The sequence below is a fragment of the Molothrus aeneus genome, chromosome 12 (genome assembly GCF_037042795.1).
Source record: "Molothrus aeneus isolate 106 chromosome 12, BPBGC_Maene_1.0, whole genome shotgun sequence".
Classification (NCBI taxonomy): domain Eukaryota; kingdom Metazoa; phylum Chordata; class Aves; order Passeriformes; family Icteridae; genus Molothrus; species Molothrus aeneus.
The window spans coordinates 21,053,985-21,078,236 of NC_089657.1; the positions used below are offsets into that span (position 1 = coordinate 21,053,985).

The window sequence follows — 24,252 nt, forward strand, 5'->3', positions numbered from 1 at the left end:
TGTGGCTGGGACTCCAAAATTATGCACAAAGTGAACCCCTCATGGAAAGGAAATATAACTTGGTCCCCTGGGTTTGGTTTTCTTTTAATTTCATTTTTATTTTCTCTCATGCCCAAGACAGTTTGGTAGTTTATAATGAGGAACTTGGGGTCTACTGTAATCAAGGGGCTAAAAAAATGAAACAAAGCAAACGCTCTCCTAGCCTTTTGTATCTTCTTTGTTTTCCATTCATTTTTCCTCAGGAATCTGTAAGGAAGACTCCAGAGAAGGTATTAAGGATAAAGCCACTGCCGGCAAAGCTGAAAGGTATTTCTTTCCTAAGAATTAGGGATGTCTTGGGGCATGCCTTCTTGAGTGCTGGTAACACTCGGCAAGATACTTAAATTTTGCTCTTCTGACAATACTGCAATGCTCTTTTTAAAGATAAGCCAGTAATTTGGATTGCCAAAGGTTCACATTCCTCTATCACTCCTAAAAAGTTCCAGCCTAAGGGAAGGGAACTAATTTTAGCACGTGCTGGAAGAGACACAAAACAGGCAGCAGGAAGAATCACCTTGGCCAGAGCCCGCGTTGGCGTCGGCTGCGTCAGGGCCCAGGCCGGAGCAGATGTCGGAGGACAGAGAGGCTTTGACAGAGCAGGGCTGCTGGGTCTGCACAGCCTTGCCCAGGGCGGGCGCTGCGCCGGGAGGCACCGCGGCGGCTTCGGGGAAACCCGGCTGAGAGTTACTGCTTTCTCTGTGGGGCGAGTCTTTAGAGTCTGAAAGGTTACCTGAAAGAGCAAACAAACATAACACATGCAATGGCAAAAGCTAGAAAAACTCTGAATAAAAAATCCCTGCCTAAAAATAATCCGTATCTTGACCCCAAGAGGAACAGCCGTTCACTATTCTGATGCACTGGATGGAGCACACACTTTGGGGAGAGCCTGCACCAGAAAATAACCCACATATCCTATCACTGAGCCTGCTTCTCCAAGAAGCTCCTGGAGCAGGTTTGATTTTTACAGTTTCTCCTCTGTGTTTTCAGGAGCCTCAGAAGGAGCACTGCTGGAATGAAGAGAGAGCTGCTGGGGTGCTGAGGAGGAGGATGAACACACAGAATGACAAAGCAGGACACAGAGATCTGCTCTCCCACACCAAAGGTGAAATTAAGCAAATGGAGAAGAATAAAAGTTACAAGGAACTTTTATGCAGCAAAGATACAAGGAACTTTTTATTTATAGCTATTTGAGTATAATTGTCATTGCCACTTTCAGATTCTTCTACAGATAAATTCATGTAACACATGATTGCAAAGTATTTTGGTTTTTAAGCCGCTTTACCTGAGATATTTGTGTAGACAAAAGTACAGATAGAAACATTTATCTAGATATCTACAAATAAGTATATAACTATCTAGATAGATGTAGAAGTAACAGACAGTATCCAACATTGCTTCAGTCCCTGTGGGCAAGAACACTCAGCCTCAAGATGGGCCACAGAACTTATTGCCTCTGAATATATTTGTTTTTCCCAACTCAGCTGAAATCCTTAGCTAAAAGTAAAATTCTCCTCAACACCTTGTCTATAAAGATTGATGCAACAAAATTCAAAGAGGCCCTATGATGCAGTGATATTGAAAACAAGAGCCACCAGGTTTGAAATAAAGGGTGAATGCTGGAAATGCTGCTGCTCCCCCAAATAACAGCACAAACTAAGCTGGAGAAAAATTATGCATATTCTATTCTACATTTTGCTGAAGAAATAGGTACTGGGTTTTATCAATATTTTCCAGGTAAATTTTATTTTTGTATTTTTCCAAGAGATAAAACCTCAGGACTGTAGTGCTGTGTGAAAATCTCACATTACTTCATGGTCAAAGCATCCACCACAGTTTTGTAAATGCTTTTACCTCCCATCCTTTGGGGGAGCAAATGGAATCCCATCTTTTATATATGGCATCTTGGAGGAAAAAGGAAACAAGATATAGCACCTAGTCAATACAGCATAACAGCATGTAAGAAGTGAATACAAACATCAGTAAATTGGATTTAAAGAATAGAGGAGATGTAACCAGGCTGTTTTCCAAACTAAAGTGGAATATTATTCCTCTACCAAGGACTGTAGGCAATGCAGAGCAGGCAGGTATGGCTTGCCACCAGGACCTGGGACAAGCCTGTCCAAAAGCATGCCAGCTTAAAACCAACAAACATTCCATCCTTTCCAGCAGTCCCAGACATCACACAGCACAGCCACGACTGACAGAAGCAACAGGCAAAGGGAAGCACCCAGTGTACCTACTTGTGCTTGATGTTCCACTCCTGAGCTGCTGGACCAGAGGGTTTAAGAGCTTTCCGGCTTTCAATTTGTTTTTGCTGGTTCTTCGGCGCCGGCTGCTTGGTGGGGCAGAGTGAAGGAAGCCCAGGTTGGGAGGAAGGGGTTTCCCCAGGCGAATATACAGTGCCTCTATCTCATTCTTCTGCTGCGTCTGCAGCTCAGCAATCTCTTTCATATGCCTAAAAAAATAAAAGGACTGTGCTAACAATGCATTTGATAAAGCACCATATCCTGACAGTGTAATTAATTGTAAAAGAAGAAACAAAACAATTGTTGGTTATAAAACAATCAGCTGCTCATCCCTAAGTATGCAAAGCTACAACAATCTACCTGTGGTGACTCCCCATCTCTGGAAGGGGGAGTCTCTGGCTCCAAGGCCAGGTTGGACAGGGCTTGGAGCAACCTTACATAATAGAAGGTGTCCCTGCCCATGGCAGCAGTTGGAATGATCTTTAAGGTCCTTTCCAACCCAAAACAGTCTGGGATTCTATGAGTTATTCTTCTAACTGGAACTGGCAGATAAGGCGATGCACAGCAGGAAGGTGGGGAAAGGTCCTGGCATTGCCTGATTTGCCCAGAACCAGTTTACTCCTTACAGTGCCGCTCATCCGAAGCTGAGCTGCTGCTCAGGTACAGTAACACAAGCTTCCCTTATATCACTTGCAACTCAACATACTTTTCTCTCAGGTTCTGCAACTCTTTCTTCATATCAGCATCTTCAAACTCTGAGTCATTGTCACTGCTCATGTAGGACGACTGTGAGTGGAAGGACGTGATGTTGATCGTAGGAATCTTTGCACCTTGCCCATTGGGTGACTCTGGGCCAGGGGAGCCACCTTTGGCAGACCTCTGCAGAAAAGCAGCTGCTTTTTTGATTAAGTCTGTGGCTGTGCTGCTGCTGGCGGGGGAGAGCTGTGCAGCTGCAGCAGCCGCCGGCTGCCGCGGGAAGGGCTCGTCAGCGGAGTCGCTCGAGGCCTGGTCGCACAGGACGTCCACGGACGAGGCCGTCTGGACCCTGCGGACAGCAGCCTTCATGTCCGGGCTGGAGGGCAGCTCGTCCAGGTACACGTCCGGGGGGGCCGAGAATCTCAAGCAGTGCGGTGCTGCTAAAGTTAATTCATCCTGCGTGCTGATGACTGAAAACCTGCCAATGGTTTTGGCTGGCGTGCCACTCTCCTGAGCCTCAGCCTGTTTTCCATAGGAACCAGAGCCTGGAGAACCATCCCTGTGGAAGTTACTCATCACCCCATCTGCTGTCACTCTCCGCGTTACGCTCTCTGCGTGTGCGGGCGAAGCTGTCCTCTCTGCCTCCTCACTCCTCTGGAAAGTCTCCATCTGTGGAGCTGTGCCTGATGATGAAGGTGCAACCTGGCAAAAATAAGAGAGCTTAACAAAAGGAACTGTAACAATCAAGCAGAAAACTGCTCCTAGTTCTGATTACCTGAAGGAGGCCTTTTGCTGGAGCAGCAGGAGCTGAAGCGATGCTTGTGGCTGGACCTGATTTAAAGTTGGGAAAAAAATATTTATGTCTGGAATGCTTTAATGTAATAAAAACCAGTGTTTCATTGTGATAAACTGAAGTGTACCACTGAGGAATAATTTAAAACCCCGGTCTTTGTAATATAGGATTGAAAATGCAGGAGGCAATAGCAATGGCAATATAAAATATCTGCAGGTTGGCAGATCTAGTGATTTGGGGAATTCAAATAATAGCAGGTGTGTGGAATCTCATTACTCAGTTAAAATTTTTAAGGAGAAAAAGAGAAGAAGAATGAAATCTGCATGGTACATTGGGCCTGAACGATTCTGGTGTTCTTGGTGTCTCAGAGACACACAGGGCTGCTGGACATGGACGGGCTGTTGCCCCACTCCTGCCACTGACACCAAGCAGGGATGGCCGGAGGAGCATTACCTGTTCCGCCTGCTGACCCACCTCTTGCCTCTGAGGGATGAGCACTCACACCAGTGACTTCTGGCTTGTTCAACTTTCAGTAAAAGGAAAAAAGAAACACAATTTCAGTCTCACAAAGCAGAATGTGTTCTCCTTCCCTCACTTCCCCTTGCTGCCCTGGCACTACCAGAGAATACGGAACTATTTCACAGTGCCTGTGGAGGGGCCTTCAAGTCTTGTCTCCAACTCCCCCATTTTTTTGCCTTCTTCCTTGAAAGAAATAAAGCAGTGGCAGCATTGCAGTTGGAACTGCAGCCCAAGCTACTGATACCCAGTATATTATATATACACACATGCTTGGGGCCTTGTTCTGGTTTGCTTTTCCAGCCAGACTATACGTTCCTCATCTGTACGTCTGTCCTCAGAAATTCTATGTCTCTTTCCTTACTGACACAGATTTTAATAGGATGAATTCCAATTACTCGAGAGACATAGCACCTTTCACAGAGAGAGAATTTGGTTTGCTGTAGAAAGTCATTTTTCATTAGAAAACAACACGCTCTAAACAGTTACTCCAGTACAGCTGCTTTCCTGTACCACACAGCACCTCTTGGGCAGTCGACAGGAGTCCCTCCAGCTGATGCTACACAGAACAGGCTCGGCCTTGCTAGGGATGGAATTATCTCCAGAAATGCTACTTTTGAGTAAGATATAGAATCATAGAATGGTTTGGGTTGAAAAGGACTTCAAAGTTCATCCTATTGCCTCCCCTGCCATGTACAGGGACACTTTTCAATATCCCAGGTTGCTCCAAGCCCCATCCAACCTGGCCATGGACACTGCTAGGAATGGGACAGCCACAGCTTCTCTGGGTAACCTGTGCCAGGGCCTGGAATAGACACTGATCTAGCACAATGTGCTGCAAATCTGATGATTTCATAAACTTGGAATTTTATCTGAAAAAACCTAACATGGGGGCTCAACTGAGACAGAAGAACCACTGCCCCTGACTGCCTGCTACCTCTTTCCTTAGAGGCTTCCATGTCAGTCTTGCTCTACCAAGCTCAGGAGAAGACAAAAGAAACTATTACAGGAAACAGAAGAAACTCATGCCCATGGAATGTCTGCCTTTGGCTGCAGCATGTGGACAAGGCAAAGGTACTTGAAATGTTTGCTTTATCCAAGCTGACTTCTAAGGCAGTAATTGTACCATTGCCATTCATTTATACTTAAAATTGAAGCAAAATCACCTTCATTAGAACTACAATGACGACACCATGCATGCGTTTTACATTCTTAAACTACAAAGAAATTGACATATTTCTGCCTGCTTTGGACGGGACACAAGAGGAGATGAATTAAAGTATTATACCACTTCTAAACCCAAAGGGAAAGTCTGGCTTTCACTAATAAGCATTTCTGAAAAATGATTTGGGATGCATCTGACAAGAAAAATTTAAGTGAGCTTTCACATTGGAAAGCAGTCAGCAGGCAGAGGTAACACACCCTGGAACAGAGTTATGAAATGTTTAGGGAAGAAAAAGATCTACACGTGGCCTACCGCAGGAGAGTGAGTCTTGAGCTCTGCTCTGGGGCCAGCCCTACAGGCTGGCTTTGAGGGGGTGAAGGGCAGAGCCACTGGGGGACTGACCAGCGGTGGGCAAGGCAAGGCCTCTGAGGGCACGAGGGGCACAAGTGGCTCAGCAGCAGCTTTCACCTCCTGGCCGGTGTCCGGGATGCTATAGCTTGGTTCTCTCCCATCCAATGCTGGGGCAGGAGCTTGCTCTTCAGGAAAAGGGCATAAGGTAAATTCACTGTCGCCCTGTTCAGGTGGCACAGAGGTGTCTGGCGTCCCTGCTGATGCCGAAGAAGTTGGAACATATTCCTGGTACAGCAAATTGCGCAGCTTCTCATCAAGGCTTTTAATCGTGTTGTCCACGAAGTCCACCCTGGGGGGGCCCTCGCCGTCGGACTCGGCCGCGCCGGGGGGGTTCTGCTGCTGGAGCAGGCCGACCCCTGCCCCGGCCATCCCCGTGCCACCCTGCACCATCGGCAGCTGCTGGGACGTGGCCAGCGGCACCTGCGTGGGGCTCTGGAGCTGGGACCCCGCCAAGGCCAGGGCGTCGGGGCCAGCGGCCGTGGGGAAGGGCTGGCTGCCGAAGGGCCCCGTGCCGGGCTGGCTGCCCTCCAGCAGGTGCGGCCCCTGCGGCGCCGGCTGCCGCTCCAGCACCGCGGCGTCCGGAGGCAGCGGCCCCGGAGCCGCTGGCGCGGCCGCGGGCGGGCCAACGCTGCAGCAGGCAATCTCCACGTCAGGCACGCAGGCCGGCTCGTCTGCCTGCGGCTGCAGGTGCGGGGCCGGGGCCTCGGCGGGCTCCTCCAGCCCCACGGCTCGGGGGGCCGGGGGGCCGGGCTGGGGGAACTCCGGCTGACCCCCGCTGGCCACCACGGGCTCCGCGATGCTCGGGGCAGATGCCGGCGGGGCTGGCGCTGGGAACTCTGGCTGGCTTGCTATGCTGGCAGGAGCTGCTGTAGCAGGAGCCGTTGCCAAGGACAGGGCGGCTCCAAGGGGGCTGTCACTGACCCCTGTGTGCAGGGGAAGCTGCTGGCCAGCCCCGAGCCCAGGTGCCTCTGTCACCGCAGAGCTCACCGGCTGGTCATCTGACTGCTCCGGGTCTAGAGAGAACACAAGCAAAAGGTGAACCTTGAAAGGAAACGAAATCACTGCCAAGCCCCCTGGTCAGCTGCAGGGACAACCCACTAGCAATTCCCACAGCAAATAGCTGTTATGTACATCAAACGAGAATTTTCAGATTATTTCAGCAAAAAATATTTCACTGAAAAGACACATAGTGATGGAGAATTTCAGCTGCCCCGCAGGATAAGGTATAGCTAAAATACTGACACTTTACTGAAACTCAGATAAAGATTCCCAATTTGGTTCAACGCCAGGAACATATGTAAATGCACGAGCACATGTAAATGCACAGCTTAACAAAACTCATCATTTTCTTCCTCTGACTAAATTAAGTGAAACCATCACAGCTGAGTGAGGTGAGGACAGAAGAGAGACAACACAGCAGCTCTGAGAAGACGTTTTCTATAAAGTTTGGAGATACCTGGCCCTTCTGTCTGCTGGGCACTGGGAGGCATCGGGGGAGAAAACTCAGGGGCATCTGTAGTAGGGTTTTCAACCACTGGACATATAATAAACCACCTTTTTCCGGTATGCAAAACTAGGGATGAAAAGAAAATTACAAGTAAACACATGAATTTCCATTGTCTCCAGATCATTACTTTGTCTTAATTACACAGGATTGTTTGGGTTGGAAGAGGCCCTTAAGGGCCATCTAGTTCCAACTCCCTGTTATGAGCAGGGACATCTTCCACTAGAAACTCAAAGGCACTCTTACCATTTTGCTGATACACAGATGTCTTCATTTGAGACTGACGCTTCTCCTGTTAAAGAGACAACACAAGAAATAGCTGGATCAGTGCAAGAGGACCAGCATCCCGTTCGTATTGTAAGGCTTAACAGAGCAAAAGCATTATTTTTTTAGTTAAGAAACCTTTTTAGTTTTTTAACACAAGATGCAAAAGTAATTTAAGTATCTGGCTGTTAAAAAAAAGGAATCAAACTAGGAATCTGTATTCAGTGTTTCTTACCTCGCTTATTTCCAGCCTATCTGCATCTTGTTGGGGACTTGTTCCCTGGTCAGAACTTCGTTCTCCTTCTGTATCCTCACTGAGCATATCTTCTGCTTTATCAATGATATCCTTCATTTGTTCAATAAAAGTCTCTTTTTCACTTTGCAAGATGAATTCATTCTCCACCTAGAAGGCCACATCAAAATAAAGGGGAAAACAGACTTTTTTTTATTAATGCCTCATTCCACAGCTGCCAGGCAGCTCAGGCAACAAGCACACACGAGGAGCTGCCTAGAGCAACTGGGAGCACTGAGAGCCCGTGGGCAGCCACATCTCACCATGTAAGTGGCAATCTCCTCCGGCGCATCACCATCCAAGTCAAACTTGAACGTCACCATTTTGTGGTTATGGGTTTCAAGCTGGCATTCCACCATCTTATCCCCTGTGTTACACACCTGCATGCAGAGATCAACAACCCTTATTCCTGGCAAAGCCAAAGGAACCCTAGAGTTAACCCTCCAACAGGTTGTACTTGCATTTAATATGGTCAGTTTGGGTCTGTTGGACTTCTCCTGGCGCGAACGAGCACGTGTGGATTTCTTATGCTTCTTTGAAGACTTTCCTTCTTGCTTTCCACTTCCTGTTGCTCCTTCCAAGCTGTCACTCATCTCTTTGCCAGAAGCAACATCTGGACTCATGTAGCTTCACAAGAGAAAGGAAGAACAGCCCCAAAATAAAGGCAGAGTCACACACAATGGAGTCATGCATCACATGTAAGCTATAAGAGAGGCTGCAAAAAAGGGCACATTTGCACTTTTTTTTGGCCCGAACTGAGTCAACTGGAAAATACTCAGTGAGCGAAGGGCACTACTCTACACCAGGCACATACTCTGGCTACAACACCTACCAAGAAATGATCTAATAATGTTTCTGGCAGTAACACAGCACAAGTCCCTCACGCTGAATATATCCCTGACAGTCTCTCTCTGAACTGCACTAGTTCCTACTTTTCTAAGGTGAAGTTTTCTCAGCTCCTGTCTTTCTGCCCTCCCAGCAGAAGGTCAAACAGGTAAGGTTTGCTGTAGAGGGAGGAAAAAGAAGATCCATACAGCTGTACATACACCAAGGCTAGGATGCTGCATCCAAACTAAGGAATTAAAAGAGCTGCAGGTGCCAGAATGGGCACACTGCACACAGAATATTGTCAGCTTCTCCCTAGACATGCTCCCAGTCCTTCTTCTCCTGATCAAGTCAGAAAAAACAGACTCCAAAATGCAAGCATTTCTTACGCCAAAGAGTGATAATACCTTTCGCAACTCTGGGACAGAGCTTGGAGTTTGTCCTGTATTGCCTGCTCCTAAAATGCAAGAAAAAGTAATTTAAGCAAACACATTATATTAGCAGATGAAAAACACCTTTAGGAAAGGGTTGGCATCAGTAACTCTAAAACCATTCTGTTTAACCAGTTCTTGGAACCTAGAAATAAAATAAATGCCCAATTTTATCCTTTCAACATCACTTCTGTCCAAGGCCCCAACCACTTAGTCAGAGACACTAACCTGCCACTGCCCTTCCTCTGCCCACAGCAGATCAGATGGTGAAAGGAATAAAACAGTTCTCACCACCATCGGACTGAGGGAAAATTCCACTGTCTTTTATTTTTGAATGTATCTGCTAATTTGGCTCATTGCTTTATATAGTTTCCTGAAAATATGCTCAGTATTTTCATTGTGTTTGGCTTAGTGGGAAAATTTCTAAGGAACTTACAAACAAAAGATGAAAATTCATCATTTAAGAACACCACCCTTGCATCATGTCCTCTTGTCCTCTACATGAATTTCCCCTAAAATCTTCCCTCTTCACTGGCTGCAGCTCTGGGACAGACATCATAGCATGATTTTCATATTGGGCAGACCTATTCTCATAGAATTTGTGACAATGCTGCAGGCCCTGATGTAACAAACTTACCATGTATGCACAAAGACACACACACCCTTATGTGTATATAGCTGTGTATATACACTCACACCAGATACACCCATAAATATATATCATTTTATATATATTTATAAAAACATGTCTATAAAATACTTCTATAGACGCAGAGCTAGAAACAAGCCCCTCAACTGCCATCGCTACACTGAGGACTCAAGCAGTGATGAGCTGAGGTTAAAAGCTCAGAGGGGAACTGGTCAACATCACTGGTTCTCTGCAGCTAACCAGCCAGCCCCACTCCTTGGCTGTAAACACCATGCCAAGCTTAAATGCAGTTTCAATAAAACTGCAACATCAATGAACAGAGAGAACACAGACATAATGTATCGACATTCTGGTAAAGCACTCAACCAAGTGCCTTACAAAACCTCTTTTGCCTGACTGGTTCAAGTTGGTTTGGATGCAAGTGCTGCAACGTGCCTGAACACAACAGAAGAGATAAAAATGTCATGGCAGAGTAGAAACAAAATGTAGTGTTTTGATTATATAGGCAGGTATGAAACTTCTCTTACACCCAAGGAAACTTTAGTAATGTATGCCAGAAAACCAGCATGGAGACAATGTGCATTGGTACTTGCTTCACTTCTTAAAGTGAATGAGAGAAAGTGGTTAACTTAGAGATGGACGTGAGAAAGAAATTAGCAAACCAGTGGTTAAATGTTCTGAGGGATGTGGGATGTGAAGGACAGACATGTGCCTCAGTGGCCACGAGTTTCTCAGGAGAACTTGTATCCCCCCTATCACAGTGCCTAACAATGAGGTTTGTTCATATTTCCAGAATCTCTAATGGAATGGACTCCGCACTGAAGGCACCAGCACTGACCTTGCCATGAGTTGTGCATTCAGAAAAAAGACAGCTGGAGAAGGAGTACCTTGAATGATGGATATGCCTGACCCAGCCCAGGTTTTCCAGGGAGTCTGCAGGTGAAGCACTGCAGACAGGCTCTACAATTCCTGATACACTTAACCAACAGGATGCAGACATTCACCAGGAAATATCCTACATCACAGCAGGAACGCTGATGCAGTAAGAATTAAACTGCCATTGACAGACAGGAAAAATGGGGAACTAGAATTCGTTTTTAGTGTTAGCACAGCCCTTCTGGAGCATCTTCTGGAGGCAGCATTGAGTTGTATGTCCAATGGAATTTCAGGCTGCACTGGGGTCAAGGCATGTGACAAGCCATGGAAACATGGGCAAAACCAAGAGATTAATTTTGAAAAGGTGAAATACATACTTTGGGAAGAAAGATAACTCAGAGCAGAGACTCAAGAGGAACCACTCTGAATGCAGAATCACAGCGGGACATTTCCATCCAGAAGTGGAGAAAAAATTAGACTTATTTCCTGAAATCAGGTAGAAATGCCAAAGCTTTTGTTTTGTTTTGTTAACAGGCAGCTGAAGAGAAAGAAATGTTCTGTGATGTTCTGTCAAGACTGAAGATTAAACAATTATGGGAGTGGAAAGAAAAGTCAAAATAGCAGACGAGGAGCTGACAATTCTGTAAGGAAAACAATAAAAAGCATCCTGCTTCTATGACCACTGAGAATTAGGAATGCCTATGAGTATCTTAAGAAACAAAAATCCCAGGGCTACAGCAGACATTAGGCAATACAGGAGGATACAATGCTAAATGAAATGAGAATAGGGCTCAAACTGAAGAGGATGAAAGGCTTCCACAATACAAAGACTCAGATTGTGGAGTAGTTTCTTAAGGCAAATGATGGGTTGTTGAACAAGTGCTTGAGACATTTAAAACAAGACTGGACAGAACATGGGTGAAACTCTACAGAACAACTTCTAACTCACCCACATTGAGAATTTCTTGATTTCTATCTCAGCTACGGACAAGAAAGTGCTTAGTCCTGCTGCCTCATTAATTCAGTGAGACATTTCCTGAGCTGCAACATGAGGTTTCATTTGGAATAGCCAATTATTTGCTGACCCAGAACTGCTGGCATCAAGGAGCAGCAGCTCAACACACCGCGGGGATAACCTCCCTTGTGCAACAAGCCCACTGTTTCACATAGGAGTAACTAAGAAGATTAAGGCTGAGGCTGGTGAGTTACTTCAGAGGAAGGGCTCTACCTCTTGAGATGTCTCTGTGCCTGCTGCGACAGCCGAGCAGGGAGCTGGGAGCTGCTGGCCCAGTGGCTGCGAAAGATCAGGCTGGAGCTGCAGCAGGGCAGAGGGCTGGAGAGGCAGGCCAGGCTCTATGGGGGCAGGCGGGGCAGCTGTGGCAAGGCTGCCATGGACCTGGGCAACGCCTTCGGGAGCGACGCAGGGCGGCACCAGCTCCGGCTGCAGCTGCAACGGCGGTGACATGACCATGGAGGGCTGCACTGGCAGCACAGGCACCTGGGCTCCAGCTTCCAGAGCAAACTGAGTGTGTCCAGGCATGGGCTGCAACACAACGAGAGCTGTTAGCACACATCTCTGCGCCAAGGGCTCAACGTGACAGTTACTCAATGTGACAAGGGAGCAAAGTCACTGGTGTTCATGAAGAAAGGACTCAAACTTCGTAGTGCAACTGGGTTTGGATGCTCTCAGTAACATCTACAGACATAAACTTCCCATGAAATAACCAAAAAAAGTGCTAAGGATGCCTTCTGTACAATTATGACAAGGTGCATTGATCAGGTACTAGTTTATTAGTAGGGACAAAAGCAGATTTTGCTAAGAAAGGAAAAATTACAGAATTCCAGAATGGTTTGTGATAGATGGAACCTCAAAGCTCATCTCATTCCACCCCCTACCATGGGTAGGGACACCTTCCCTATCCCAGGCTGCTCCAAGCCCCATCCAACCTGGCACTGGACACTGCCAGGGATCCAGGGGCAGCCCCAGCTCCTCTGGGAAACCTCTTCCAGGGCCTGCCCACTCTCACAGCCGAGAATTCCTTCCCCATATCCCACATGTCCCTATCCTCTGGCAGTGGGAAAGCATTCCCTGTGTCCTGTCCCTCCATCCCTTGTCCCCAGTCCCTCTCCAGCTCTCCTGGAGCCCCTTCAAGCCCCGCAAGGGGCTCTGAGCCCTCCCTGGAGTCTTCTCCTCTCCAGGTGAACACCCCCAGCTCACCCAGCCCGGCTCCAGAGCAGAGGGGCTCCAGCCATCAGAGCATCTCCATGGCCTCCTCTGGACTTGCTTTTAAGATCTTAGGTGATGAATTCATTCCTCTGAATACTTTGCTCTGCTTTCAACAATTCCACACTGTCCATGCAGAGAAAAATACATTCTACCCATAACCTAACTTAGGATATTTTAAGAAATCTGCCAGATATGTAGAACCAGGACCTGGTACAAATGACACAATTAACTCTTTCACTGAATATACACCAGTGTCCTACTTCAGTTTAGTGCAGTTTACATACTGAATTCTCAACTTAACCCTTGATGTGCCAAACGCCAACACTCCAATCCTACCAACACATTCGTGTGGACAGAGGGAGTTTCACTTTTCTCAGTGGATTTCTCCAGTGCATTAAAATGACTCAAGTGCGTAAGCACTTGGTGGGAACCAGATCCAGGCGACAGGATGCCAGCTACCTTAGAGACTGGGTTGTTATTCTGCATAACAGTCCTTTTGGGTTGTACATTTAAAATCAGAACTTTCTCCTTTTAGGTACATCATGTATTTTTCCAGGGGGACTGAGCTTGTGGAAAGAGGAAGAAGGAAAGAAAGAAGCACATGGAAGAAAAAAAGACTTTTAGTACTAGGTAAAAGTGTGCCCAATTTTTACTTTTTTTGAAGTATCATCACATAGAGACTTAAGGCTATTGGAAAATACATTAAAAAAAAAGACTTAGATGAGAACTAGGCCACACGATTTCATTGCTGTGTGCTCTCAGCAGGTTCTGGGTATGGCTGAAACTATTATTCAAGGTTTTAATGTAGATAAAAGTAAAGACAGGATGTGCTTCATAACACCTCAGAGTTACACGGCTGCCCAAAGGGGGGGTTGTTAGACTGACAAGTGTGGTATAATGCCACAGAAGGGTGGTTCAATTTTAAATTTTATATAACTAGAATAATTCACAAAATATTTCAATGTAAAATCACAGAATCACAGAATATTCTGGCTTGCAAGGCACCCACAAGGATCATCAAGTGCAGCTCTTAAGTGAATGCCCATACAGATGTACCCAGCCAAAACAAAACTCAGAGGTGCTAAACATCAATTGTGAAAACAGCATGGCATTATATACAGAAATACCTCTCCAACAGAAGTCTTCAAATCAAAACAATGTTTTTTAAAATATTCCTCTGCACATTGTAATAGCAATTTTTTAACCCAAATTCTTCCCTATGCAATTCTTCTACACATATTTGATAGCTAATGACTTGGTCAGGATGGTTTGGGAACATCAGCTCTCCAGTTCTGGTATTTGCCATGCTCACTGTGTCCAGTGTGCTTGATTCCATTCCCTCTAAAGCCACAAGGAACACTGAGTAACACCCCCAAACTCCATGCTGCTGACATTCTCAACGACAGTAATCCTGTACGAAATATATGGCTGAAAGAGAGAAATTTAAAAACTATGTACTGCTCTGAAGATGCCATGACAGGTTGGGATGGGATGTTACAAATTTTAATTAGGGTGTTATGGTGAAGGGATGTGGCAGAATACAGATTTTCCAAATGCCTTATTAACAGGTTGAGTGTCCTCTCCTGCTCTGGTCAGACTGTGTTTCATGCTGACATATCACAGATGTGGCGAGAGAAGTATTTACAGACTCTGTCAGTCCTGAGGCAGTTTCCGTGTAAATACTGCTTGAGCTCGTTTATGCTTTGTTTTTTTCAAGGGGGAAAGGGTCTGCAGCTAGAATCCATCCCTGCCCTGCAGGTCTGACAGTGCTCTTCCACAGAGCTTTCCAGAGTCCTTACCCGAGAGCCACTTAACTTTGCTGTTTTAAATATATTCTACACCAAAACAACTCCACTGCTCCTGCCAGCTCCCCTGTATTTGCTGTGCGTACCCAGCAGCCCCTGCATCGTACATGGACCAGCTACAGGCACTGGCAAGGCTTGGTACACCCTCCTGACCTGGGAGAACACAGCTCACACTTCCCAAGATCTGAGAGCAAGAAGGAAGAGGAAATTCAGAAAGTGCTCTGCACACTTACTGTCCAAAGACAGTTGTATTATGCCCTCTATCCTTGATAACCCCTGCCCCTGGCTGAGGATATCACCTGCTACCCCACAGCTCACAGCTTCAGCCACCACCTCCAGAACTGAGAGCAAGAAGTCAACAAAACCTCTCAAGAACAAGGATTAATGCTGGCGAGGAACAGAACCCCAGGACAGGCAGTGCCCTGGAGCACCCTGCAGCGCACGGCCCCGCGCCCGGTGGATTTACCTGGTGAGCCGGCTCAGGAGGGTGGATGACACTCGGCTGCAGGGCTGGAGGAGGTGGCTGTGCCTGGGTCACGGGTTGGGAGCTCTGTGCGTGGTGGGGCGAGGGCGTGTCGCCGGGCAGCAGTGGCTGGAAGGCGGGCTGGAACACGGGCTGCGGCGGCAGCGCGGCGTGCGGCGGCAGCGGTGGCACCCCTGGCGGCGCCACAGCCAGCAGCGGGATGGTGGCCGCCGGCATGTTTGGCACCATGGGCTGGCAGGGCAGGACCAGAGAAGCCACGGTGGTATGAGGCAGGTTGACGGCCTGCATGGGCAGGGCAGGGGAGTTGGGCGCCATGGGCAGCGTGGGGTTCATGGGCAGGCTGGGCAGGATCACGGCTGGAGCAAAGTATTGGGAGGGAGCAGGAATGGGGGGCACGTTTGCAGCAGGGATGTCAGACAGGTTTGGAGGAAGGCTGTCAAGCCCTGCCAGAGGAGTAATTGCAGGAATGACAGGAAACTGAGGAATCTGAAAAAAATATAATATTGCATAAACTGCATCAGTGCTTTCACTGATGCTATAGAGAAGTTTCATTTGCCGCACAAGTCCCTAAAAACCACCTGTGCCAGGAGGATAATTATGTCTGTTTGTTAATCACTTCCATTCATTCCCTGAGCTTCGCAAGCAGTAATAAAAACTGATTTACGCTTAAATCATTAGTAAAAGCAAAAAAAATACATTTGAGGGGGATGCTTTTATACCCTAGAAGCTTAGAACTACTTCTAACACCAGCTTGAAGCCTTCAAGCAACATCCTAATTAAAAGCTGCTTTCATTTGAACAGAAATTAAAAGGAATTGGGCCAGACCTAACGCAAAACTCTTTCATGCAAAATTAAGTGGGGCAATTTAAACCCTTGTTTTCAAACAAGCTGCAACTCAGGCAGCACGGAAGAGCCCAGAGAAAGGGTTTTTACAATCAAAACCTCCCAGTGATGGAGCAGACTGGCATCATGGCAGCAGCTTGCTCCTGCCCTTTGGCACAAGCTGCTTCACATTATGGTGCTGTCACTACTAAACACAGCACCATCCACCTTCCTAGGCCAAGGGAAGGGTTTGTCCCTGCTCCAGAGAACAGACCCAGAGCAGAACAACACCGACATGGCTGGCAGGTGTTGGGGGAAGTGGTGAAGTCAGGAGGTCAGAAAGTAGCAATAAAAACAGGCAACTGCTCATGCCCTCAAGCCTGGGATGGGGAAGAGATTGTGCCAGAGGAGACAGTGCAAAAGACCAAAACAAAACAACGCCAAAAAAATTATTGCCATTTTGGAGCTGCGTTTAACTGGATGGCATAGAGTTGGGCACAAAGAAGATTTCTGATTCACCAAACAAATAACAAAGAAATATAAAGGAATTGGGAAAGAGCAATAATATTCTTATCGCCTAATTAAACTGGCATGCAGTCAAAATAGCCACACAAAACCTGCAAATCATGTTAATTATTAGCTGGAAATTTCTCCTCAAATGGCCATGCTCACAGCCCTTCCTTACCTGGGAAGGGGCCACTGGCGGGAGCTGCGGCACGGTGGAGATCTGCAGGGGCTTCAGGGGGGTGCTGCTGGCGGGCACCTGCGAGCCCTGCGCTGGGAATGGCGGCAGCAGGTGGGGGGCTGGCGGCAGCGGGCACACGGGCTGGCTGCTGAGCACCTGCTGCAGGGAGGCTGCCTGCGAGATGGGCTGCTGCTGCGGGGACAAGAAGGAAAAGGTTACTGCTTGTGTACTGCAAAAAAACCAGATGGCTGGCCACGCTCCCCATTTCTCCCCAGCTCACTGTCAGGACAGACCTGGTGCTTGGAGTACAGAATCACAGGCTCATTAAGATTGGAAAACACCTCTAAGATCACTGAGTCCAACCCCTAACCCAGCACTGAAAGGTCCACCATTAAAACATGTCCCCATATGCTGCATCAATACATTTTTTGAGCATTTTGTGGGATGCTGACTCCCCCACTCTCCTGGCTAGCCTATTCCAATGCTTAACTACTATTTCAGTGAAGAAAATTTCACTGATATCCGACCTAAAACCTTCCCCACCATAGCTTGAGGTCATTTTCTCTCATCCTGTCCCTGTTCCCCGCGAGCAGAGCCCGACCCTTCCCTGGCTGCCCCCTCCTGTTAGGGAGTTGTGCAGAGCCAGAAGGTCCTCCCTGAGCCCCCTTTTCTCCAGACATGGAGTCCCCTTCCCAGCTCCATTCCCTGCCCTGGTCATGCTCCAGCAGGGACAGCTCCCAGGAGAGACGAGCACTCTTAATTCAAACACTGCACAGGAGCCCACGCCTAAAACACATTTAAATGCAAGATATATTACCTAAAATGATAAGTGGTAACTGTCTTGGAGAGGCTACTTGAAATGACTCAGACTCTTTGAATCCCAGAGATTGCTCCAGTTGGTCTCGTGAAATCCCCAACCACTAACTTACAAGATACAGTTGATATTCAGCTCATACTGGCAAGCAGAAGTTGCTACATAATGGAGCAGGCATGGAAAATATAACACTTATTACCTGAGACACAATCAACCACAATAATTGCAGTAAAAGCTAGGTTCCAGATATTTCTGATGTACTGTAGTGACAATGTGGTAGCCAAAAAAGCAGCTTTACTTTTCCAGAGAAAGCAGTGCTCCCCTGGCCTGCCAGGCTTTAGACAGCAGAACAGAGAAAAAGTTGCATTAAAGCTGGAAATCATCAGTAACAACCCCCCACATTTTATGTGCTATTGGTATCTTCTTCTTCAGTCCCTCTAATTAGTTCTGGAAATACTTAAAAAGCCCTTCTGGTTCAAAAGGATGACCCTGAGGCATAGGCTGGCTCAGGGTGACTTACTTGGGACCACAGGGCTGGTGGCCTCATCAGGCTCTGCAGCACACAGAACCTCTGCCATCTCATGTTGGGAAAGATCTCCCCAGTTACAATCCCAAACACACAGGAACGGCAGTGCAGGGGCTGGCCTGGCTCTGGTGATGGGACAGAGCAAACTGAGGGCCAAGGTGGAGGCACCTGAACACTGTCTGAAGGATGGAGGGGCCCACCTGGGATGGGGGGGACCCCACTCACTCCATGGAGGAACTCCTGCAGGACCAAGCCCCAGCTCTGGGGTGGGAGAGCCGCATGCCCACAGCGCTGGGCTGGAGCTCATAAAGCTGCCAGCTCCCAGAGCTAGCTTGGTCTTGCGCCCCAGCTGGGTTAATCTGCAGCTCAGACAGCTGCCCATGGTTCACACCAAGGGGACAGAGGGTACTGGCACTTGTGGCTCAGCCACCTCCCACTCCAGGAGACATCACATTACAGCAGGAAAACTGTGCTCAGGGAATGGAGCTGCTTCTTAAAACCTCCCTCTCAAATCCAGCTTGTGTCTCAAGAAATGCTTGTGAATTGAATCAGGCACAGGGAAGGGAAAATATCCAGGCAGATTAGGTAACTTTGCCTCATTATAACTTTAGCAGTGTAAATGCACAGACACCCAAATTGGAAAAAGAAATAAAAGTTAGGAGATACAACATTGATTCCACATGTCTGATCCACCAGTGCATATTGATACAAGATCAAAACAATTAATTCTGGAGGTAAGTGAATTTCTCACCCTAATTTCTGTTCCTCTGCTGTCCTGCCCTACCCTCCTTAGCATGGGCATTCACTGGACACTGCTGTCTCTGAGGAACATAGGTGCTCTGGGAAGTTTCGCAGAGAAACTTGGGATACCTTCCGCTGTCCCTGGGTGCTCCAAGCCCTGTCCAATCTGGCCTTGGACACTTCCAGGGATCCAGGGGCAGCCACAGCTTCTCTAGGCACCCTGTGTGAGGCAGAGCAGCCACAGGGAAGGGCTGAGATGGACACGGCTCCATGGTAGAGCCCAGCTCTCACCTGCTGGCTGGCCAGCACGGGTGGCGGCGGCTGCCCCAGCGGGAGCGAGGCCACGGTGCTGGGGACCACGGGGAACGGCATTGCTGGCTCCTGGTAGTGCTGGGGCACCACGGCGGGTGTGGCTGGCACTGCAGGCAGGACGGGCTGCAGAGAGACAGCAGCATGAGGGACAGACACTTCCACGGATGGAGCAACCACAGCTTCTCTGGGAAACCTCTTCCCGGGCCTCCCCACCCTGACAGGGAACAAGTCCCTCCCAATCTCCCATCCACTCCTGCCCTCTGGCAGTGGGAAGCCATTCCCTGAGTCCTGTCCCTCCATCCCTTATCCTCAGTCCCGCTCCAGCTCTCCTGGAGCCCCTTTAGTCCCTGCAGGGGGCTCTGAGCTCTCCCTGGAGCCTTCTCCTCTCCAGGTGAGCACCCTCAGCTCTCCCAGCCTGGCTCCAGAGCAGAGGGGCTCCAGCCCTCAGAGCACCTTTGTCACCTCCTCTGGACACACTCCAACAGGTCCATGTCCTTCCTGTGCTTTGTTGCAAAGCCACTAATGCCAACAGACTGATAAGGGACTGAGCAGGTCACTGTGTGCAGAGGTGAGTGAGGAGTACATACAGACAGCCCTGGAACCCATACCCTCTGGGAACAAGAGCATAAATGATAATATGAAATATGACCCAAGATACAGAACTATTTGAAAAAGCTCTGGACTTACTGCTGAGGGCTGCTGGTAGTGGCCGAGCTGGGGGAGGCTGTGGGGCACAGGCTGGCCCTCGCTCAGGGGGGGGCTGTACACCCTCTGGATGGCAGGAGGGACAGCGTCTGGCAGGGACGAGTAGATGACGCTTTGCTGGCTGCTCTGCGAGTCCGAATAAACTGTGGAGCCCTGGCCACTGTCAAACGTGCTGTCAGCTGGAAGAACAGTCATTTTTAATAAAGTTCAACAGCTCCCCATGTTCAAGTGATGATCTTAGAGCAAGGTCACCATGGTTTATGTAATTAGCATTTTTACTACTCTAGCCCTTTCTTTATATAAATAAATTATACAACACCAATGTTATTCTCTACAAAAGGCACACACTGCTTCTCTTAAGCCAAAACCCATCCCCATGGATTTTTGTACACACTGATATTTCAGGCACTTTACTATATCCTTTAAAGGGCATAAGGTTGACATTCATAATTGCAGATGCTTATAGATTTTGTAGGATAAAAGGAGAGGAAACCCCGATTGTCATGTTCAGAGCAGATCGTGGGGTCTTTTAGAGTTCCATCTTCCAGGAATGCACTGACTTTAACACTGCTTTTATCAGCAGCCCTGAAAATGACAAAATTCTTTATGCTGTATGATTTTAGTTCAGCAAGTCATGCTCTGCTTGAGTGTAGTGCAATTAAGGTCAGACACAAACCCCTGTGCAGGTTCCAATGGGTTTGGCACACTCAGATCTGTGGGAGTTCTTGTGGAGCATTTGCCCAGTTAACCTATGGAAGTGCACAGCTACGGGCACTGGGTAAGCACTGGGTCCTTTGGGAACTGGAAATATCGGTATTACTGACTTTAAAAAGTCTTTTCACAACTTTTAAAATGTGTAAAATACAAATGCCCAACTCTGTTTGAGCCTAAATTACTGCTTTCTTCACTTGACAAAGGAAGTGAGACAACCAGATTGCAGCTAGATGTATCCCAAGGACAAATAGCTTTAATAGGGATTTAAAATTCAAAACTGAAAGAAAACTGCAACACAGTTTCAATAACCATCTTAAATTATAGCTTAAGCTTAAATACTATTTCTTTTCCCAACACCTTCCTCTGTCTCTTTTTTCCATATTCTAAATAAAGTTTTACTTATTTGGCTTTTAAATAACAAATTATTTTTTAATAGCACCAGAGATGACATTTTTCTTCAGTACTCCCAAGCTATTCCCCCAACTGTTTTTCTTTTCCAAAATTAAACTCTCCTCTCTATTTATTCAATTCATTTCTGAAGAGCCAACATAGCCCTATTCTCATGATGGGATTTCTGCTGCATTAACATTCTGTTTTATTACAAACAATTATTCAGGACCTCAAAGGAAAAAAGAAAAAGAATAGGGGTGTCTAATGGTAGAGTGCTAAAGTAAAAGCTGTGAGTCAGTCTCAGGTTTTTATAGAATGTACATTGCACACATAAAGTTATTAATTTCCGCTTTTACATTTAATCTCAAATTATATGAATGGGTGCTACCCTAATTTAGAGGTCCTATGCTAAGAAAAATGTTCAAATAATCTGATAGCAAATTGCCAAATAATACCAAGTTCTGGTTAAAAGTTGAGGAGGGGTAGGAAATAAATTGTGGAGGTTGTATTTAGTATAACATTTTGCCAACTCATGTCCAGCATAGCCATGGGAAGCACAAGTCACTTCATTGCAGCACTAGAAACAAAGAGACATAATTGCAGTGCTCCTCAAATGAACTAGCATGAAATAAGTATATGATCCAAAAAAATGAAATAACCTAATTTTAGCTTCAGATGAAAACCTTTGTGAATGTGGCAATATAGCGAATGTTAATCAAATGTAGCTATTTCTCGTATCATGTAAAGGGATTTCTCCTGTACAGGTACACATGGATATTTCAGTATTCAAAGCAGACCTCAATGTAGCCCTTTATAAAATACCTGAATTGAAGCAGCAGCTGTCTTGCTAAATGTAATGCATCTTTTACTTAAATGTGCTTACATACAAGTCCAGAACAGTAAAACAGAAATTCTGTGATAATTGTTTAGTAGCAAAAATATATACAAAGTTATATAAAGATATCTATATAATACTGTTTCCTTGAAACTTCATTGCTTTTGAAATTGTCATGCATCTGTCCCAGATGTTTGTGGATTTTGAGCTACTGTGCAAAACCACCCACATCAGTTCACCTGAACTCAGGTCACAATGGGTTTCCCCCTCAGACATTCATCCCTGTGTGCCCACGAAGCCAACACAGGACTTACAGGCGACAGAGGTGACGCTGGTGGGCAGGTTCTGCTGGAAGGGGTGCTGGTCCGCCTCCGGCTCCTCAGGCTCTGACAGGATGTGGTGGCCCGTGTGGGACAGGTAGGTGACCTGGACCTGCTGTGCCTGCGGTGCCTTCAGCTTGTCCAGGCACTCCGAGTCACGGCGCTCCTCTGACTGCATCCTGGGCCAGATGCGCTCCCTCCTCCAGAGGATCAGTGCCACTCGGTCACGGATGGACTTGGCCACGATCTTGAGATCGTTCTCGTGGAAAAAGCCCGAGTCAATCTGCAGAGGAACACACACTTAGCAAGGTCCTGAGCACGTGGCTGGCACACACACAAGCACACACACGATACTGGAACCTCTTCCCAACAAAGAAAACATCCATTTGAAACAACAAGAATTTATATTAATTTATTTCTCTCAAGAACAGGAACTCAAGAGCTTGATGGAGTGGGGTTCTTTCTCAGTAGAATTTCTATTCCCAATCCATTAAAAAAAACCCAGGATATAATGTCTAAGACCTGACTATATACTGGCTCTAATTATCCACCACTGAACATCCATTGAGGAGAGAAAGTTTAATGGCAGATGGGTTTCCCTAATTTTTTTCCTTTTTAACACTAAAAGAATAGACAAAACAGGAAAAAGAATTTCTAAAAAATGCACCTGGAGTGAATCAAACTGCCCCTAAATCTGAATTTGTTGTCTTAACTCGTCCAACACACAGAGTTATCCAAATTGCTCTGCTTAATAGCACAGCAAATCATCAAGGACAAGATGTTAACAGAATTATGTTTCAAATTAACTTCTCTTAAATAGTGAAGTCAGTCAGTATTGATCGACTTTTACAAAGAAAAAGCAGACTCTTCCCATTGGATGGAAAAGGGGACGAGGCTTCTCAGAACTCAACTGCTGAACAGATAAAATGGAAATTCATCTTTGTGTTATTTGTTTGCATAATCTCCTGCAGTGCAGGGTATGAATTTTCATTTAATAATGCCGTACCAGAGATCTGTCTGCTCTCCCTACATTCTTAACATGCATATTTGAAAGCACTTACATCCATGGGGGAAATCTTGAGGCTTTCCTGTTTTGCTCTTGCCCAAACATAAGACACTTTCACAGCTTAGATTTTCACTGCTAAAATTAATGGGTGCAAAGCATCTTAAAACACAGCTTCAAGAGCTAACTTCACTTTCCAAACCCACTAGAATGTTTCCACTCCCCTTTGCCCATATCGTTTGGGCAGGTGGGATTGCCTGACTACCAAAATCCCATCAGTAATGATAAATAATTCCCTGTACTCAGAAGGTCTCCTGCATTCCTCTCTTCCACAGCACACAAAGCAACAAACAGATGAAAGCACATGGCTTTGGTGTTCCACAATTCATAAGGACTAGAAAAAGACATTTAGCATAAATGTCCCCTTTTTCTGCCCCTGCAACAGCCTCAGGTTTGAAAGCATTTAATGGGCAGTCTCTTAGGTATGCATTAATGTAGAAAACAGATTTTTAAATTATTTGGGAATAGGTACAGTGTCACGTAGTTTGGGCATGATCCTTTTAAATATACTTTTCACGAGAATTATTTCCTCTTCAAAATAAAGCATCACAACTATGGACCAAGCAACTTAGAGAACTCTGAAACTCCAAATATTTCCAATATAACAGTAAGTAATGATACCAGAGCAATTTTTAAACTAAATGAGTTCTGTAATAATATATTGCTGGAAAAACATTGGACCTACTGCAAACTAACGACAAGAAGACAAAGGAGCCTGAATTCCTCCCACTAAACTCAGAGTAAATGGTGATGAGTTCCAGCCGAGCAAGGCAGCATTACCAAAATGAGTGCCTCATGAGCAGAACACGAGTGGTGATGACATCATTAAAAGGGATCTCTAGGGATTTAGAGTCTAATACGAACATTTCTGCAAGCACAGGAACGTTTCTGCAAGCACAGGAACGTTCAGACCCTTGGCTCAATGCTTACTGACCCTGACCTCTGTGACATTAGAACACCAAAACAATTGCAGCCAAGATACCTTCAAAATAGGAGTTCAAGGACAATGTAGTGCAAATGGAACACAGATTCCCAAACAAAACCACACAACTATAAAGATACAGAAATTCCGAAAGTGAAACTTATCAGTTAAAAAATCCAA

General features: G+C 46.5%; 1 protein-coding gene across 9 annotated transcripts in view; it reads right to left on the reverse strand.

Annotated features, from left to right (window-relative positions):
• The window catches only part of WNK2 (WNK lysine deficient protein kinase 2), a 96,092-nt gene that overhangs the window by 23,742 nt on the left and 48,098 nt on the right, over positions 1-24,252 (reverse strand). For 6 of the 9 annotated variants that reach the window (XM_066558216.1, XM_066558218.1, XM_066558214.1 and 3 more), the window contains exons 7-24: positions 22,082-22,370; positions 19,811-20,007; positions 19,103-19,246; positions 16,731-16,922; positions 15,206-15,709; positions 11,936-12,250; positions 9,159-9,208; positions 8,388-8,553; positions 8,190-8,306; positions 7,870-8,037; positions 7,617-7,662; positions 7,323-7,439; positions 5,768-6,879; positions 4,249-4,300; positions 3,757-3,812; positions 2,992-3,683; positions 2,280-2,494; positions 554-769 (exon numbers count right to left, since the gene is read on the reverse strand). In XM_066558216.1, the coding sequence (XP_066414313.1) occupies positions 554-769; positions 2,280-2,494; positions 2,992-3,683; positions 3,757-3,812; positions 4,249-4,300; positions 5,768-6,879; positions 7,323-7,439; positions 7,617-7,662; positions 7,870-8,037; positions 8,190-8,306; positions 8,388-8,553; positions 9,159-9,208; positions 11,936-12,250; positions 15,206-15,709; positions 16,731-16,922; positions 19,103-19,246; positions 19,811-20,007; positions 22,082-22,370 (4,648 nt within the window). The remainder of the gene's footprint in view (positions 1-553; positions 770-2,279; positions 2,495-2,991; positions 3,684-3,756; positions 3,813-4,248; positions 4,301-5,767; positions 6,880-7,322; positions 7,440-7,616; positions 7,663-7,869; positions 8,038-8,189; positions 8,307-8,387; positions 8,554-9,158; positions 9,209-11,935; positions 12,251-15,205; positions 15,710-16,730; positions 16,923-19,102; positions 19,247-19,810; positions 20,008-22,081; positions 22,371-24,252) is intronic. The other 3 variants (XM_066558217.1, XM_066558212.1, XM_066558215.1) reach the window with 2 other exon arrangements.